At 37.2% G+C, this 19,096-nt stretch overlaps 1 protein-coding gene across 2 annotated transcripts; it reads left to right on the forward strand.

Moving 5' to 3' along the window:
• Positions 1-1,398: 1,398 nt before the first annotated feature.
• Positions 1,399-19,096, forward strand: METTL14 (methyltransferase 14, N6-adenosine-methyltransferase non-catalytic subunit). 2 transcript variants are annotated; one of them, XM_070948402.1, is made up of 11 exons: positions 1,399-1,491; positions 1,878-1,966; positions 3,581-3,668; positions 4,920-5,111; positions 5,757-5,844; positions 7,218-7,308; positions 8,692-8,833; positions 9,777-9,869; positions 10,974-11,090; positions 16,199-16,409; positions 18,591-19,096. In XM_070948402.1, exons 1-11 carry the CDS (start codon positions 1,426-1,428, stop codon positions 18,893-18,895), a joined length of 1,482 nt encoding a protein of 493 aa, XP_070804503.1. In that variant the 5' UTR covers positions 1,399-1,425; the 3' UTR covers positions 18,896-19,096. The 2 variants fall into 2 exon arrangements, with proteins under 2 accessions (XP_070804503.1, XP_070804504.1); XM_070948403.1 differs by having other exon boundaries at positions 5,031-5,111.

A 19,096-nucleotide genomic window follows, 5' to 3' on the forward strand; every position in this document is an offset into this window, starting at 1 on the left:
ACTGAATAGCTTTTCTCCAACATGCAGTGCTTCCCTAATATGTGCTAACCGCAAGTTAATAAACTCAGCTCTGTGATTTTAATTAGTTGATTAGTATCCTCCTGTCTTGAGCTGCCATCAGATATTGAAAGCACCGTAATTGGTTAAATGCTGGGGGCTTTTGCTTCTTAACCAGTTGGCAGCCAGCATGCTAGGCAATCAGTTGGCACTAGCCCATTCCTCTTGTTGTGGTTGCTCCATTATGTGCCTGGGTACTCACTTGTAATCCTTTCCTCACCAATGAATGTAGCAAATATTAATAGCCCAATAAGTGTGCCCTTCTTTTTGATTGTCAGTGTCCTCCTTTGGACCCTGCAAATTCTACTTCTAAAGTACCTTCTTGTGCTCTCCTTTTAAAGCTATTAAATCTTTCTAACAAATATCTCCTTTATTCTAACTATTACCTACAGAGAAGCTTAAGGTAATATTCATTTTTAGGACCTCCAAAATTGTATTTTTTTTCTTGCACAAGCTTGCTGAAATTGTTATAAATCATACAGTTTATGCGGAGATGTATCACTATATTTTATTTTTCGCAATATGTTTACTCTTCTTTTTTTTCCCCTAATTTTTGCAACATGTAAATGAAAAATTTATTCACTGCAAGCTGAATGACGGAACAATGCAAATGCCTCAACCGTCAGAAATAAACTTAAAACAGGCGTGCACAAAACATCGGTACGGTATGCTAAGAATGTGCAATCCGCCCCCCTCCCTTTCGTGTTTAAATAAATACACTGCTCAAAAAACTAAAGGGAACACAAGCAGAAGACATCCGAGATCTGAATGAATGAAATAGCCTTATTAAGTACTTTGTTCGTTATATACAGTAGTTTTGTGTTCCCTTTAGTTGTTTGAGCAGTGTATAAACTACTGTATGTAAAGAACAAAGTATTTAATAAGGCCATTTCATTCATTCAGATCTCGGATGTCTTCTGCTTGTGTTCCCTTTAGTTTTTTGAGCAGTATATTTAACACTACTAGATATTTAGAGTCAAGTTTTTTTGAAAACAATGATTAAGAGGCTGATAGAATACAGCCGCAGAGAATACAGTATTAGCCTAGGCTACAATGTAGTCCACCCTCGCCTTGGAAAAACGAAGAACGCATGCTCTTTTAATAAATAAAATATCGTTCATAATAGCTTAATTTGCAAGAACCATTTGCAATATGTACATACTTCCTGGGAAGCATTGCTACTTTCCCCAAACACGCGGAAGCAGAACTTCAGTCTTCTGCCAGAAAGCGCAGAAATGGCGTCATCGCTGGGTTATGACGTTTTCTAAATCTCCGCCTCTTGTTTCCGGTCGGCGATTCTGCAAGCGTCGCGTGAAATGAGCGTCGGCGAGGCGGCGACTTCTCAGCGGACGGCTTTGGCGGAGGAGGATGAACAGCCGCTTGCAGGAGATCAGGGAGCGGCAGAAACTACGCCGGCAACTTCTGGCTCAGCAGGTACCTGACGCCCGGTGACCGAGAGATCGTCCTTGGGAAGAGAGGCCGCTCGTGCGGGTTCCGTGGCTCAGGTTTAAAAGAAGGGCGGGGAATGGGGTCTATTGGTGCAGAGTTGTGATGTAAAGCAGAGGTCTCCAACCTTGGCAACTTTAAGCCTGGAGGACTTCAACTCCCAGAATTCCCCAGACAAGCTTTGCTGGCTGGGGAATTCTGGGAGTTGAAGTCCTCCAGGCTTAAAGTTGCCAAGGTTGGGGACCCCTGATGTAAAGACCTACTGGGGCTGCGTGGATATAGTAACCCTAATAGTATAATATAATGCTAATGGTTAGTAGAATATTGCTCCTGTAATCATCTTCTGAACCCTTCTTTTCTTCTCCATATTCTAGCTGGGAGCTGAAAATGCTGATAGTATTGGTGCAGTGCTAAACAGCAAGGATGAGCAAAGGGAAATTGCCGAAACGAGAGAAACATGCAGGTTTGCATCAAGCGATTTTTTTTATTATTATTATCATGCAAACATGATAAACATGCAGAGAGAATTGGAAGTTCCTGCTAAGAAACTTTAGTTAATTTTGCTTGTTGTTATTTTAACCCAAATTGAGTTTTCAATTTCCAACCAAATGTTTGAAAACAGATTCTATCCTAGAATTTGAATATTTACTTTATTTGGTAAATTTGGGTCTCTTGTAAATGCATAGCGATCTGAATCTTATAATTTTATATAGCAATAGCACTTAGACTTATATACCACTTCACAGCCCTCTCTAACCGGTTTACAGTGTCAGCATATTGCTCCCAACAATCTGGGTCCTCAATAAAATATAAACCTATTTTATGTATATCTAAGCTAAATGTTTAGTATATCTGTGATAAGGCTTTATGTTGGTATCATCAGACATGCAATGAAAAGTTACTCAGAAGAGAATTACAATAGTTAATATCATTAATATATAACAACCAGTCGTGGGTTTCAAAATTTTTTACTACCAGTTCTATGGGTGTGGCTTGGTGGGCGTGGATTGGTGGGTATGGCAGGGAAAGGATACTGCAAAATCCCCATTTCCTCCCGATCAGCTGAGACTTGGGAGGCAGAGAATAGATGGGGGCAGGGCCAGTCAGAATTTTTACTACCAGTTCTCCAAACTACTCAAAATTTCCGCTACCGGTTCTCCAAAACTGGTCAGAACCTGCTGAAACCCACTTCTGATAACAACACAGAAGAAAAGATTAAGGTAAAGGTTCTCCTCACAGATATGTGCTAGTCATTCCTGGTTCTAGGGGGCGGTGCTCATCTCCGTTTCAAAGCCAAAGAGCCAGCGCTGTCCAAAGACATCTCCGTGGTCATGTGGCCGGTATGACTAAACGGCAAAGGCGCACGGAACGCTATTACCTTCCCACCAAAGGTGGTCCCTATTTTTCTACTTGCATTTTATATGTGCTTTCGAACTGCTAGGTTGGCAGAAGCTGGAACAAGTAATGGGAGCAGCGCAAGGGATTTGAACCGCTGAACTGCCAACTTTTCAACAAACTCAGCGTCTTAGCCACTGAACCACTGTCCAGCCAAAGATATAGACATGATATAAAGAGTTTAAAATGTCATTTCTTTTCAGAGTTATGATTTCAATTCCTGAATGACAATCAATTATCTTGAAATCTTAGTGAAATAAGGGAGAACCTTTTTCAGGACTGAGAGTTCTTTGAAAGGACTGCCTTTCTTCAATCCTTTTTTATTTGCTAAAAGGCTACTGAATCCCAAAAGAATTCTTTTCATAGCAATAGCATTAAGGCTTATATAACACCCCCATAGTGCTTTACAGCACTCTCCAGGCAGTTTATAATGTAGAAGCATTACTTACATATTGCCTCCAACAATCTGTGTCTTCGTTTTACCAACCTCAGAAGAATGTAAAGATCTTTGAGTCCTTTCAAGATCGAACTCCAGTCTGTTGGCAGTTTTCCTACAATACTTTTATAAAAAGTAGGATGATAGAAGCAGTACAACAAGGATCAGCACATCTTAAATTAACTTTTCTCAGCATCTTATGAAATTTGTTTTAAACTAACATACATTCAATATTCATATTTCTAGGGCTGCTTATGGTACATCTGCTCCAAATTTTAAACGTAGATATCCTGATGAGGGAGAAGCTGATGAAGAAGAAATAGAAGAATATAAAGTAAGAAAGTGACTTTAAAAAAGAAAAAAGACATCTGTTTCAAAAATAGAAATATATGATTTGAATCTTTCTAATAATCATTTTACATGCCAAAATCTTTAACACTTACATTAAAAGATTTTATTATAAATATTTAAAAGTATTTTAGCAATGCTTGTTTATAAACATTTTTGTTTGTTTTGTCTTTAGAAAGGACAATATTTTTGAATCTTATAAATAGATATGATGTATTCTTTATAAGGAGCAAATGTATTGATGTATACATCCATATATACATACATAGAAAAAAATTAGCACCCCATTCACAATAGAGATTCTAGGTTATTTAAATACAGGAAGTCCCTTGATTTGCAACAGCTCATTTAGTGACCATTCAAAATTACAATAGCACTAAAAAAAAAAGTGACTTATGACTGTTTTTCACATTTACAACCATTACAGCATCCCCGTGGTCCCATGATCAAAATTCAGATGTTTGGCAAGTGACTCATTTATGATGTCCCAGGGTCATGTGATCACCTTTTGCAACCTCCTTATAAGCAAAATCAATGTGGAAGCCAGATTCATGTAACAACTGTGTTGTTAACTTCAGTGAGCAAGCAGGTCATAAAATGGAGCAAAATTCATTTAACAGATGGCTCACTTAGCAGCAGAAATGTTGGGCTCCATTGTGGTCGTAAGTTGAAGACTACCTGTAATAGAACTATGAAGAAAAAAACAAACACCAACTAGCGATGGAACCAAATCACAAGAAGATGCGATCTACTAAAATACATGACGAGTTAGAAAGATCCACTTGCCTTCTGATATACTCTCCATGAGATCCAGTGTAGTATTGTGGCTGAGACATTGGATTGTCCCTAGGGAAGCCCACTCTCAGCTACAAAAGTTAAGCAGAGGACTTTAGGCTTGTTATTCTCACTCAGTACTGAGGAATTGTGTGGATAAATAGAATGGCGTGCAATACATGCTGCCTTGAGCTCCTGAAGAAAGGGCAGAGGATGAATCTAAATAAATAAATAAATCCTTCTTAAGCAGCAATAGTTATGTGCATTATGACTTTGAAAGGCATATCTCTGATAGAGTGATTCACCCAAGATAGAAGGTATATGATATTAAAACATTTGGGTTTTTTAAATCATTTTTAAGTTTTATTTTTCTTGGTTAAACAGTGTTTTGGGGAAAATGTAATTGGTTCACTGACTGCTTTCCCAGACTTACACTGGGACTACTCATGATCTGCTGTTTCAGGGAGACAGTATTCATAGACAGCCATCTTCTTTCTTCATTAAGAAGCGGAATGCTAATGAGAAGAGAAACACCCTGTTTCTACACACACATAAAATGTGCTTTATTCCAAAGGATGAAGTGGAGCTTCCGCAAGATGAAGAGAATCTACCATACGAAGAAGAAATTTACAAAGATTCCAGTACTTTTCTTAAGGTAAATAGCTGTTATGATTTTTAAATCTATTATGTTTTTATATTTACTTTATTGATTTGTATTATGTTATTTGCATTTTATATCTTATTTTTACATTCAGAGGTCTTTAGTTTTTATATGACCAAAAAGGGCTGAAAATAAATTTACAGAATATTTCAACTTTACTGTTCTACCTTCCACTTGAATGTTATTATTGAGATCTCTGGTTACACACATTTAGGATTTGAATACGCTTTTAAGATCAACAAAACTGATCACAGGTGCATCTATTTCAATTTAGCTAATTTAAACAATATTTCACAGTTGCCATCAATACAGGAGCATCTGCTATACCAAACGATGTTTTGATGGAAATCAGAGAAAACATTTCACTCAAAAATAGCTGTTCCTCATTTTGGGCATTTATATGCTAAAGAAAAATACATTATCTTGAATATATAATTAATGCAGTCTTTGTTGAAAAAGGAGAAATGAAATCTATTGTTCAGATGTCATTATTAAACTAAATTATATCAGCAGTCTGGAATAATAGCTAAGAGTCTAGGAGACATGGATAACCATATGCAGGTGATAATATCAAATCTGTGTATCAGTGATATGCTTCATTTTGCTAATGTTAATTCTTAGGTGATTTTCTTCCCTTAGGGGACACAGAGCTTAAATCCTCATAATGATTACTGTCAGCATTTTGTGGACACTGGACACAGACCTCAAAATTTCATCAGAGATGTGGGTATGTCAGAGGAATTTATAATAGATTTATAAAAGATTTCTGTGTACAGGCTGTAAGAGGTTTTATTTATTCTGAGAAAAGTACAGGCTTTCCATTTTCTATTCATAGATGTATTTGAACTATCTGTCAAATGAAAAGTAACAGTGGAGTTGGCAATTATATTTAGATAAATGTGAGTAATAATTGGATAATCAATAGCCGTGATTATCGATTTCATGGTCAAAAGTTTCCTAGTTTTAGAAGAAAGGTCTGTTCCTGTAATATAGTGGCTATTGGATGCTTAATTTTTTTTTAAATAACCATTTTCTTAAGTTTTCTCATATTTAATGTGGAGGCATCAGTATAAAATATAAAACTCAAGTTGGGAGCAGAAAATAATTATATTTCAGTACAATGGACTTTAATTTACAACCAGTCACTTAGTGGCTGATTTGAAGTCACAATGCGTCCTGAAAAAGCTATGTACGATCCAAATTCAAAGTTCTGATATCCACCCCCCTGGTCACATGACCACATTTTGGAGGCTTGGTTACTGGCGTACATTTATGGCCCTTTGCAACACATATCATGTGATCACACTTTATTGGCAAAAATTGCCCCATAGTGAGCAATGGGTTTTCTTAATAACCATGGTGTTAGCTTTACAACTGCAGCATTTGATTAACAGCCTTCACTCCAGCAAAGGTTGTAAACTTGTAAAATCAGGTCTGGTCACATGATCCACATTACAGCCATCATGACATTTGATTGACAATTTCATAAATTGAGGACTACCTATAATCAGTTCAGTTCAAATAGCAACTTCTAAAAATAAAGTAAACAATTTGTTTTAGGTGTTATAATCAACATTCTTAATCAAAATTATATTTAAAAATAAAAAGACAGTAAACAGTCACAGTTAAGGATTTTAAATCTGCAAGTTGGAGATATCAACAGTTGTTTGAGTTGTATGTAGCCAAAATAATACCAGTCATGCCATAAATAGTTTCAAATAAGTAAGAACTCTTATTACTCTTTAAAAATCCAGAGACACGGACATTAATTTGCATTGAGACAAGTTAAACTCCGAAAACTAATATGAAGAATTTTATTTTATGTTATGTTGTCTATGCATTGCATTTCATAGTAATTTAAGCACATTGTGCAAAATTATAAATGAGTTTAGAAGATGTGCACTGAAGTGGCTAACACTCTGGATAAATATTCTTATTTATGTTCTTAATAGTGTTCGGCTAAATTGCGCTGAGCTCAAATCATAACGAAAAGAAACAATAGAGCTGTGATCTAAATCAAATATGTTAGGGTGCCTATTTTGTGACACATGTATTTGAAAGTTGTTTCTGTAGTATAACATATATGTGTTTTTATCTTAGGTTTAGCAGATAGATTTGAAGAATATCCAAAACTCCGGGAACTCATCAGGCTGAAAGATGAGCTAATATCTAAATCTAACACCCCTCCAATGTAAATACTTTGAATAAACTGGATTCTTTTGTCTAGACAGGATTATCTTTAGTTGACTGCAAATTAAGATTTTTCTGTGAACACCTGTTGACAATGGGAATGTTTTAGGTTGTATATATAAACTTCAAAATTATTAATCTATTTTCTTTGGTGTGCTTTCTTAGTGAATTTTTGCTCTTGACCATTTTATCAGATTTTCTTTTTTCTTCTGCTGTTTGCAAATACCTACAGTTCATAAGCCTTAGTTTGAAATGTGTAAATAACACACATTTACTACATCAATGGATTAAAATAAGAATAATTTTCTTGGCGTAAGGGCTCCTTGTTAATAAATCAGAAATAGATAACTTGTGGCACTCCCTCATTCTTTGGGATCAATGCTAATAGATAGGGAGATGTAGTTCAGCAATATCAATTACCCCACAGCTTGCCTACCATAGTCTAAACAACTTTCTTGATGTAAAGCGGCTTTACAAACCATTGGGCTGTCTCCCATATTAAACAGCAAGGTTGCATTTCCATAGCTAGAATTCTTCTTGTGCATCTCTCATTCTTGGTTCCCATTTGTTTTGAAAGTTCCCAACTGCTTCAGAAAATATTTTATAGATGATGGGGCAGAAGTGAAGCAGGAAGAATCTGTTAAACTAATAGATGCTGTTTCAACAGTGATAGACTGCTAAATTATTGGATACAGCCCATTTAAATTAATTTTGGAAAGTGGGTTTTTAAATTTACTTTGGTGCTTATTTCAGAAATTGCTTATCCCAAATTAATTTTTATTTAATTAGAATAGTAATTTTATAGCAATATTTGTAAATTTTAATAAGGTAATGATAGCCAGATTAACTTTCAGAATTTAGTTTCTGAGTATCAACCTAAACAGTTATCAGATTTTATTTACAAATTATTCTACAAATGTGAATTGCTTTCTCAAGAAAACTGCTTTTGTGCACAAAGTACTATGTGTGTTGCATGTGTAAATCGCACATCTCAATCTAAGACAATTGCACAACTTGCTTTAAATATCACAGTTGGAAAATGGACATTGTGAAATTGTCAACCTAGAAAACTAATCAAAAGGAAGAGCCTTGATAGTACAGGGGTTTAGTGCACCCTGTTATTAACACAGCTGCCTGCAATTTCTGCTGGTTCGAATCTCTCCAAGGCTTAAGGTTGACTCAGCCTTCCATCCTTTCTAAGGTAGGTGAAATGAGGACCCAGTTTGTGGGGGCAATAAGCTGACTTTGTATAAAATATACAAAAGAATGAAGGCTATTGCTTAACACATTGTAAGCCGCCCTGAGTCTCCGGAGAAGGGCGGCATATAAATCAAATTAAAAAATAATAATAATAATAACAATGTATTTTTCATTTGTATGATAGGTATTTACAAGCTGAACTGGAAGCTTTTGAACTTCGTGAACTCAAGTCTAAGTTTGATGTGATACTTTTCGAACCACCATTGGAAGAATACTATAGAGAGACTGGCATTACTGCTAATGAGAAATGCTGGACATGGGATGATGTGAGTTTGCTATAGAAAACAAACAAAAGAAAAATTAAGACAGTCTTGTTTTGTTACTGTTTTACATGAATTGGCTTTTGAAATGCCTTTTATCTAGCTGCTTTTCAGATTTCCTGTGAATGCTCTTTCATCATCCTTTTAAAATATGAAAGATAAGTAATACTTTCATTTTTAAAACCATGTATCATTAGTAATTCTGTCATGTTAACATTTAGCTCACTTTAAAGTTGCAGCTGCAGTAAGCTGTCTACCATCATCTATTTCTAATTGGTAGATTTAGAAACAATTTATACAATATGCAGTTATGAAGCAATAAAGTAAGAACTGTTGCATAAAAATAATATGAGCCATAAGAATCCTTCACTTAGTGTTCTTAGAACAAAATGTGTAAACAAATAAACTTTGAATATTTGGTGGTAGTTATAAGGAGACTTTTTAAAAATCAAGGTTTGCTAAATAACATGTGCCAGATAAATCACTCTGTATGTTGTTACAGAGAACAATTAAGATAATAGGAAAGAAGCAATTAAAATTTTGCATTTGAAGTATTGGTTGAAATTCATAATAAAAACAGCCTTGTAGCCTTTGATCATGAATTTCTTCTATTAAATCTCTGAATTTAATATGTTAAAACCACTGATCTTTAATAATTACAAAAGTATTAAAGAAATAAGTTATAAAGTTATTATTTCTGTATCTTTGCCTCTCTAGAGCGATTTATGCACTACTGATATCAAACATGAATGTCTGCATTGTTGTATTTTCTTTGCCTTTATTTTTGACACTTTGACAAGTAGATAAAAACTGGTGTATTATTTAAGAAAGACCATTTATTTATTATATAATTTCTTCCTAGTGCTTTCCCAGAAGTGCAGGGTGTTTGCTGCACTCTGCTTTGCAAATGGTTTTGCTTAAAACATTACACATTTTCTACTTTTTGCAGATTATGAAGTTGGACATAGAAGAAATTGCTGCCCCACGATCGTTTGTCTTTCTTTGGTGTGGTTCTGGTGAGGGCCTGGATCTCGGCAGAGTGGTAAGATGATGTAATTCTTTGTCATTGAAACAAATAATAACAACTGATTCAAGGGAAGCTTTCAGATAAGGCCAGCATATAAAAAAAATATCTGTCTAAGAGTCTCTGACTAAGAATCAACTACAGGAAGTCTTGAAAGCCAAGTCCTACAAATATTTGTAGGGTCCATTTTTGTCCCTATGGATTTTATTCCACTAATCATTGCTGACTATAGTGGGTGGGGCTCATCTCCGTTTCAAGGACTATTGAGTCAGCACTTTCTGAGGTCATGCGGCCAGGTTAATGTCATGGAGTGCTGTTACCTTCCCATCGAACTGGTACCTATTTATCTACTTGCATTTGCATGCCTTCAAACCAGCTTAGCAGGAACTAGGGTGAGGACAGGTGCTCATCCCATCACATGATGTTCGGGTCTCAAACCTGGGCTGTTGGCTTTCCAACTGACAAGCCCTGCATCTTAACTGCTGAGCCATCGCACCAACTTCTGTACATTACATGCATGCATACATATATACATAAAATTGTGCCATCAGTATGTTTAATTCCATAGGTAATGTATAAATCACCCATGATTTGCAACATATGCAACATATTCAACATATTTTTAAAATGTTGAAGGGATTCAAATAAATATATACTATAACAGAGACATTGCTTGAAAACCTGTTAATTACTTGAAGTTTAGCAATCTGGTCTCTAGGAAAATTACAGAAGAAATCGGGTTTTTCTTTAAAAACAATTGAATTAATAAATTGGACTATATCCAGAGTTAAGCCTACTTAGTTGGTTAACAATAGTGGAGCTTCATCCTCCCTGTACTTGTATTTCAGTGCTCCTGTAAAAGAGGATCACAGTTCCTACTGAGTGGAATAGGCTATACTTCAGGAAAAAGGGCATCTCATATTGAGCCCAGAGGTACATTAGTGACACACTACCCCATTCAATAGGATCTGCCAACATTCTCTTCAGGAAAAATTAATGAAAAATGAAAAGAAGGAATTTGTTTTCATCAGCCTTGTTACCTTTGTCTAAACTTGTCTCCAGTGCATTGTTCTTGTTCTTTGCTGTATTATACAAAAATTCTGTTTTGTTGAATTCTGGTAGTGTTTGCGCAAATGGGGATACAGAAGATGTGAAGATATATGTTGGATTAAAACAAATAAAAATAATCCTGGAAAGACCAAGACTCTGGACCCCAAAGCTGTTTTTCAAAGAACGAAGGTATATCTTTGAATTTCTCATCGTCTTCTCCCTGTGTTATGTCAGCAGATACTTTTTAAGTGCTCTGTTGCTGTTGATAGTAATTTTAGTTTTACGAAAATACTTGCAGAACAAGTAGCTTCACTTACTACTTAAAAATGTGTTTACAAGTGAAAGACATGATGCAGTATTGAACTTCTGGTTACAACATGAAACTCTGGAAAATTCTGGGAAGCACTTACTTATTTTATTGAAATGCAAATCAAAGTATCATGGAAAAATTAGGCTTTTTTCACCTTTCAGAAAGATGATGGAAGAGGTGTAGAATATCTTTTATAGTTTTCTTTTTGCTACAGTTTTGCTGTAGTTAGGAATTCAACATTGTTAGCTTTCATTTTGTTCTATGTTGAGATGTAAATTAAATGGAGGCAAGGGAGAATTATTCTGATTTTCTCTAGAATAATGTGGGGCTGTGTTAACTTCTTTCTAGTATTCAGTACTTCAGCAATATTTGGACTCTTACCTATTGCTTTGACAACTGTGCTTATTGCTTGAGTAATTGTTTTGTAAGAAGAGCAGATTTTGAGATATTTCTATATGTTTGACAGAAATTCATGAATCTTCCTCGCCCTTTATCTAAACATGGACCATAAAATAAATATAGTCCTTGCCATAAGAACATTTGTTTGGCAAATGTTTGAAGTTACAACAGTGCTAAAAAAAGTGACTTCTTACTGGTTCTCACATGTATGTACTTTTTCCGTAGTCATATGATCAACATTTGATTACAAACTCTCAAACTCCTCCCACCTATCCTCCCCATCACTGTATTTTTAGCGATGGCTTCCCAGGGCAGTAGTGCCTGACTTGAGACTGCTGAAGGCCCAGAGCCTCTACTTCAGACCAAGCACTGGTGGCATTGCCAGTGCTGCCAAGGAGTGTCACTGTGCAGGATGGCCAAAAGGGCAGAGATGGAGGAGGGAGAGGTGGATGGAGAAAGTGCTTCTGCAGTTATTAACTGCAGGCAGGCAGCTGAATGCTCAAATTTTGATTCTGTGGACATGAGGGTGTTGCAATGGCTGTAACTTTGGAGACTGGACATAAGTAGCATTTGTTCAGTGCTGACGTAACTACAAACAGTTGCTGATCAGATTGTCATTAAGTAAGGACTACCTATATTTGTGTATGTCTTTTTATTCTGCCTATTTCTAAAGCATTTTCAAACTCTTTCTTATCGCAACATTTAATACAAAATTATCAATATTATTTAAAATTTGTATGTACCTTGTGCTATAATAATTCATAAACACAAACCTGCTGGTCAGGTATGTTTAGCACAAAATGCTTGAGCATTAACAAAATGGATGGAAGAGTGAGTTGATCTTTACCCTAATGAAATCCCAATGTTAGACGTTCATCTAAGTTTCTATTTGCACCTTTTTGGGGGACTGCTTGTGTGAAATCCCACTTGGCAGAACACATATGGTTTTGCAGCTGGTAACTTCATTTGAGACTTGTTTACTATTGTCAGTTTTCTGAATGCTAGTGCTAATGTTTATAGAATTATTTGGACAATGTAAAGATTCATTGTGTAGATTCATGGCTGAGGCAGTTAAGTATGCCGGCTCTTAGTGGCTAAATGTCAGCATTGGTGGGGAGGATTAAGATGGCAAGTGGACTGTGGACCATGAGAAGACTGCAGTAAGTGATCATCCACAACCACACTTAGAAAATCACTGCCCTAGAAAATAGTATCAGTGGGCTATTTGAGCATCTTCCTCGAGACTAATCTAAACTGCCTCCTAAAATACCTCTTCCCTAGAGGAAAAAAGAAAAATTAGGTTCCTGAAATACTCAGTATCATTTGTTGGTAATAGTAAATTCTATGTCACTAAACAAAATGTAACATTTTTAAATATATCATCATTCTCATAGAAATTAAAAAAAAAATATTCCATAGTGATGAATAATGACTATGTCTTAAAATTATTTGTTACTATTATGGTTTTTTAAGAGATTGCAAGTCTCAAAGCATAAAGAAAAAGTAATCACTAGATATTTATTTTATTTTTATTTATTTATTTTATTGAATTTCTATACCACCCTACTCCCGAAGGACTCAGGGCGGTGCACAGCCATGAAATAAAACACATAGATATACAAAATTTAAAATCGAATAAAATGAATTAAATAAATTTGGCTGAATTAATAGCCATAATTTAAAATACCCATATTTTAAAATCCATTAAAAATTTAGAATTTACACTTAAAAGGGAAAAGATTTAGGCGAGGCCAGCTTGATGAAATAAAAGCGTCTTCAACTCGCGGCGGAAGGTGCGCAGATCCGGAATCCTCCGTATCTCTGGGGGGAGCTCATTCCAGATCGTCGGTGCCCCCACAGAGAAGGCTCTCCCCCTAAGGGCCGACAGCCGACATTTGGCCGACGGCACCTGGAGGAGCCCCTCTCTGTGGGAGCGTACTGGTTGGTGGGAGGCTGTTGATGGTAGTAGGCGGTCCCGTAAATAACCAGGTCCCAAGCCATGGAGCGCTTTAAAGGTGGTAACCAAAACCTTGAAGCGCACCCGGAAGACCACCGGGAGCCAGTGCAGCTCGCGCAGGAGAGGTGTTACATGGGAGCTCCATGTTGCTCCCATAACCACCCGCGCGGCCGCACTCTGCGCCAGTTGGAGCCTCCGGGTGCACCTCAAGGGGAGCCCCATGTAGAGAGCATTACAATAGCTCATATTTATGAGCTGTATTCTTTTTTTCTTAATCAGTTACTTCCACAGTGGTTTAGTCTTTTTTTTAAAATCAAGGTCTAGAAATATTAGCACTGACATACAGTATCAACGTTCTTTAAATTGGTGATTCCAAATGTATTACCATAATGTTTAGGGATTATGGGAATTGAAGTTCAATCCATCTAGAAGTTGCCAGGTGAGAAAAAGTTGGTTTAAGACAGACTTGCCTAATCCAAGTAGTGTGCTTGCCAGAGATAGTAAAAGTGAACCGTTTTCTATATCTGAAGGGACATCTTCCCTTACCTGGTTTTTCAGAATTTGGAACTTACACAGCTTTTGGGAGAGTTCTGGAAATTGTTATTCATCTTCACTCATAATTTTGTAAAAACCATCTGGTGGCTTCAGTAAAGCAACATTTAATAATTTGTGGAAAATTGGCCTTTTGGATCATTTTTCTGAAACGAGATAAATCTATCCACCCCAAAGGTAACTATGTAGACTTTCCACATAGAGGCCTCTTATACAATTGCATTCCAATATTATCTTTAAAAAGAAGATACACAATGTCATTGTCTGTTTCTTTTCCTTTTTATGGGTGGGGGGGAGGAGGTGTTAAAACCAGTTTGTTCAAACTTCATGTTTTTTTATTTATTTATTTATTTATTTTCAATTTATATACCGCCCTTCTCCCTGAGGACTCAGGGCGGTGCACAGCCAGAATTAAAAACATGAAATACAAATATTAAAAACAATTAAAATCTATATAAATTTGGCCCAAAATTTAAAAACCCACAAACCAATTAAACATTTAAAAATTTAAAAAATTTCTTCTTAAGCCAGCCCGGCTTGCTGGAAAAAGTGGGTTTTAAGGGCACGGTGGAAGGCACTGAGGTCTTGGATTCTCCTTATCTCTGGGGGCAGCTGATTCCAGAGGGTAGGTGCCCCCACAGAGAAGGCTCTCCCCCTGTGGGTCACCAGCCTACATTGTTTGGCTGATGGCACCCTGAGGAGGCCCTCTCTGTGGGAGCGCACGGGTCGCTGGGAGGTCGTCCGTAGCAGCAGGCGGTCTCGAAGATAGCTAGGCCCTATGCCATGGAGCGCTTTAAAGGTGATAACCAACACCTTGAAGCGCACCTGGAAGACCACCGGGAGCCAGTGCAGCTCGCGCAGGAGGGTGTTACATGGGAGCGCCATGCTGCTCCCATCACTATCCGCGCTGCTGCGTTCTGGACCAGCTGGAGCCTCCGGGTGCCCCTCAAGGGGAGCCCCATGTAGAGAGCATTGCAGTAGTCAAGGCGAGAGGTGATGAGGGCGTGAGTGACTGTGCACAGGGAATCCCGATCAAGAAAGGGCCGCAACTGGCGAATCAGGCGAACCTGATAAAAGGTCCCCCTGGTTACAGCCGTCAGATGTTCCTCCAAGGATAGCTGCATATCCAGGAGGACTCCCAGATTGTGAGCCCTTTCTGTGGGGGCCATGTTGTATCCGTGTTGTGTTCTATAAAACACAATCATACTTCTGGGGATGTTTTAGACTCTGAATGTTGACTTCCCTTAAATTGTGATTTATGAGTCTATACAAGGAATATGCAGAGCTTTGAAAATAGCTTATAAGAAAGTATTAATTAGTTTCAAAAGCCTATTTGCAAATCAGTATATCAGCATGGAACTGTATTGAATAAGATGGGTTTGAAGTAGCTCATAAAACATTTTGCAGATTTAATGTGTTTTCTATTGCTTCTGGGGTTGTTAGAGATAATATATACTACACTGAAATTTATATAGACACACACACACACACAAAATGCTGAGTATGGGTTGAGTAATGTGATGGGTTCTTTGACAGATACGAGTAATTTGATCAATAAAATTTACCATAGCATTTAACTCAACTCTATTTGGGGCAATAATTTGGGTGGTAAAACAAGCATTACTTTGGGTCAATCATTTTCTCTTAACCTGCCACATAGGTTTGTGGTTGTGGGGAAAAATTGTAGAAGTGCGGTGTATACTTTCTTGAGCTTTGGAGAAAAGGCAAAATATGTATCTTCCTTAATAACATCAATGTAATGTAGTTTATTGTAGACTTCTTTCTTACCTTGCAGTGTGGCATTACTGGTTTTATAGCAAATATTTTTATTTCAGAACATTTTTTTAGGGTAATACTTTTTAGATAGGGATTTTCATGTTCTTACTGCTGCTGAATGATTTTAATTGTTTTAATATTTTATGGAGGTGTAAGAAAGCCATAGAACATCTTGGCCCATGATGATTTTTGATGAATTACATAATTGAACTTACAAAAAAGTCACATTCTCTTTCAATTTCTCCTACCCCTCCCATCCTTTTTGATACAAAAGAAAAAAATGTTTCTTCTTTTTTTTTTTAGGAACATTGCCTTATGGGCATTAAAGGAACTGTCCGCCGTAGTACAGATGGGGATTTTATCCATGCTAATGTTGACATTGATTTAATTATTACAGAAGAGCCAGAAATTGGTAACATAGAAAAACCTGTGGAAATATTTCACATTATTGAACATTTTTGTCTTGGAAGAAGGCGGCTTCATCTTTTTGGACGTGACAGCACCATTCGTCCAGGTTATTCTCAGTCTTGCTTTGTATTAAATCATTTCAAAAGCTTTATAGTAAATATGAAAATTTCATAAAATTAATTTGTGTGCTTTAGGAAAATGTAGATTTTAGAGGAGTAGTTATGGCTTCCAGTGCAGTATAGTGGTCCAGTTGCGCATAAAGGACAATTTTACCAAGCTCATTTTCTTACTAAATAACTGCAGATGTAATGAGGATATATGCATTCAGCAGACAGGCACAATTTTTTTTTCCCCTCAGAATGTTGCTGAGTGTTCCAAACGTTCTAGAATTTTGCTCTATCCTCAACTGTGTCGTTTTATATAGTAGTAGTTCAGGCATTCTAATCATAGAATACTTGAAACTAGCCACCCAGAGCTGTTTCATTCAGAACACCAAGCAAAACTAATTTCCCATTTGAATATTTGAATATTACAGTATTTAGATCTTAAGGCAGAAATACGGGTATTGACATCTAAGTTGAAATAAACATGAAAGGCAGAAATAAATGTATCACTTCTGGGCGTGATACCTGATTTTCAATAATTTTATTAATAATTAGTGATTACCGTATTTTCCGGCGTATAAGACGACTGGGCGTATAAGAAGACCCCCGAATTTTCCTGTTAAAATATAGGGTTTGGGCTATACTCGCGGTATAAGACTACCCCTCTTCCAACGCACACCAAATAAAAATTAAAAAACATCAAATGGCTCACCCACAATGTAAAAGCAGCTGTGTTAGACCCAAAATGGCCCCTGAAACACGCAGGAACTTCACACAGCCACAAAAAGCCCCAAAAAACAATTTTCACACTTTACACACACACAACACAACACAACTGGCTCACCCACAATGTAAAAGCAGATGTGCTAGACCCTAAATGGCCCCTGAAACAAGCAGGAACCTCACACAGCCACAAAAAGCCCAAAAACCCAACTTTCACACTTTACACACACAAAATTCCACATACAGCTTTGTGAGATTTTGTGTGTTTGTGTAGTTAGAGTGAAACACTACAAAAGCATACTAAATCTCAGAAAGCTGCACAAATATTATTTTATTTTATTTTTATTTTTATATGAAAGCTAAATTTAAAACTTCCTAAACTTTAAATGGCTAGGTCTAAAAAAGGACAACTAAAAAAAACCCCAATTAACTATTTTTTTTAAAGATCCCAAAGGAGAAAAAAAACTTACCCAATAGAACAGGGGTCTCCAACCTTGGCAACTTTAAGACTTGTAGACTTCAACTGCCAGAATTCCTCAGCCAGCTTTGTTTTGCTGGCTGAGGAATTCTGGCAGTTGAAGTCCACAACTCCCTGCCTGCTTGATTGCAGGCAGGGAGTTGCTTGCTGATGGAATGGATTTAGGCAAGCGAAGCAAGGCAAGCGAAGCAAGGTAAGCAAGCTGGAGGGGGCAAACTTTTTTTCTTCTCCATGGCTCTGGCGATCCCAACTGAGTTGCCTGATTAGCAGATCATCAGAGCTTGGATCGTCAGAGCCATGTGAAAGGAGAAAACTTTTTTCCTTCTCCATGGCTCTGGCGATCCCAACTGAGTTGCCTGATTAGCAGATCATCAGGGCTTGGATCGTCAGAGCCATGTGAAAAGAGAAAAGTTTTTCCCTTCTCCATGTTTCTGGCGATCCCAACTGAGTTGCCTGATTAGCAGATCGTCAGGGCTTGGATCGTCAGAGCCATGTGAAAAGAGAAAAGTTTTTCCCTTCTCCATGGCTCTGGCGATCCCAACTGAGTTGCCTATTAGCAGATCGTCAGGGCTTGGATCGTCAGAGCCTTTCGGGCTGGTCTGCCTGGTTACAGGAGAATGACACCCGGAGTATAAGACGACCCCTGATTTTTGAGAAGATTTTCATGTGTTAAAAAGTCATCTTATACACTGGAAAATACGGTATGTGTTTTTAAAATGTCTTAATAGCAAGCTAAAGAGGGAATGTCTCATATCATTGAAATACTGTCCTAGTGGATAAATATTAAGCATCTGTGGTTTTCAAAAATGACATTCAGCTACATCATGTAGAGTTTTATTGCTAATTCTACTTGCTCTTATTTTATGGGAATAGTTGCTTCTGCTAAATTTAAGTAGTATTAAAGAACCAATGAAGAAAGGATTAAGGGGTACAATTTTGTATGTGGCTCACTCTTCCCTTTTGTTCCCTTCCCTCCCCTTAGGCTGGTTAACTGTTGGACCCACACTCACAAATAGTAACTTCAATGCCGAAACATATACATCATATTTCACAGCTCCCAACTCCCACCTGACTGGTTGTACAGAAGAGATTGAGAGACTCAGACCAAAATCACCACCACCAAAAGATCGAGGAGGTGGTGCACCAAGGGGTGGAGGAAGAGGCGGGACTTCAGCTGGTCGAGGAGAAAGAGGCAGAGAGAGAAACCGAACTAATTTCAGAGGGGAAAGAGGTGGATTCAGAGGGGGACGGGGAGGTACTCACCGGGGTGGCTTTCCCCCTCGCTGAGCAATGAGAATCTTCATCTTTTTTCCTGCCTTTATCCTACTGAGTTTTTGTTTAAAAAGTACAGCCTTAGTTCTCCAGTTACCTTTATTAGCAGCTCACTCTAGAGCTGCTCACCAAAATATTTTTGTACCTATTATGAACCAGTCTTGTATAATAATCCAGATCTTACAATAAAGCACATTTACAGTGGAATTCTCTGAA

This window comes from Pituophis catenifer, unplaced genomic scaffold (assembly GCF_029215685.1).
Source record: "Pituophis catenifer annectens isolate HBS135680 unplaced genomic scaffold, rPitCat1.0.hap2 SCAF_8, whole genome shotgun sequence".
NCBI classification, from domain to species: Eukaryota; Metazoa; Chordata; class Lepidosauria; order Squamata; family Colubridae; genus Pituophis; species Pituophis catenifer.

What these genes read in the sequence shown, in the direction of transcription:
- METTL14 (XM_070948402.1), top strand. Translation starts at nt 1,426, where the DNA reads ATGAACAGCCGCTTGCAGGAGATCAGGGAGCGGCAGAAACTACGCCGG. An exon ending in GAAACGAGAGAAACATGCAG is followed by an intron (nt 1,967 to 3,580) that starts GTTTGCATCAAG and finishes TCATATTTCTAG; the next exon opens with GGCTGCTTATGGTACATCTG. An exon ending in ATTCCAGTACTTTTCTTAAG is followed by an intron (nt 5,112 to 5,756) that starts GTAAATAGCTGT and finishes TTCTTCCCTTAG; the next exon opens with GGGACACAGAGCTTAAATCC.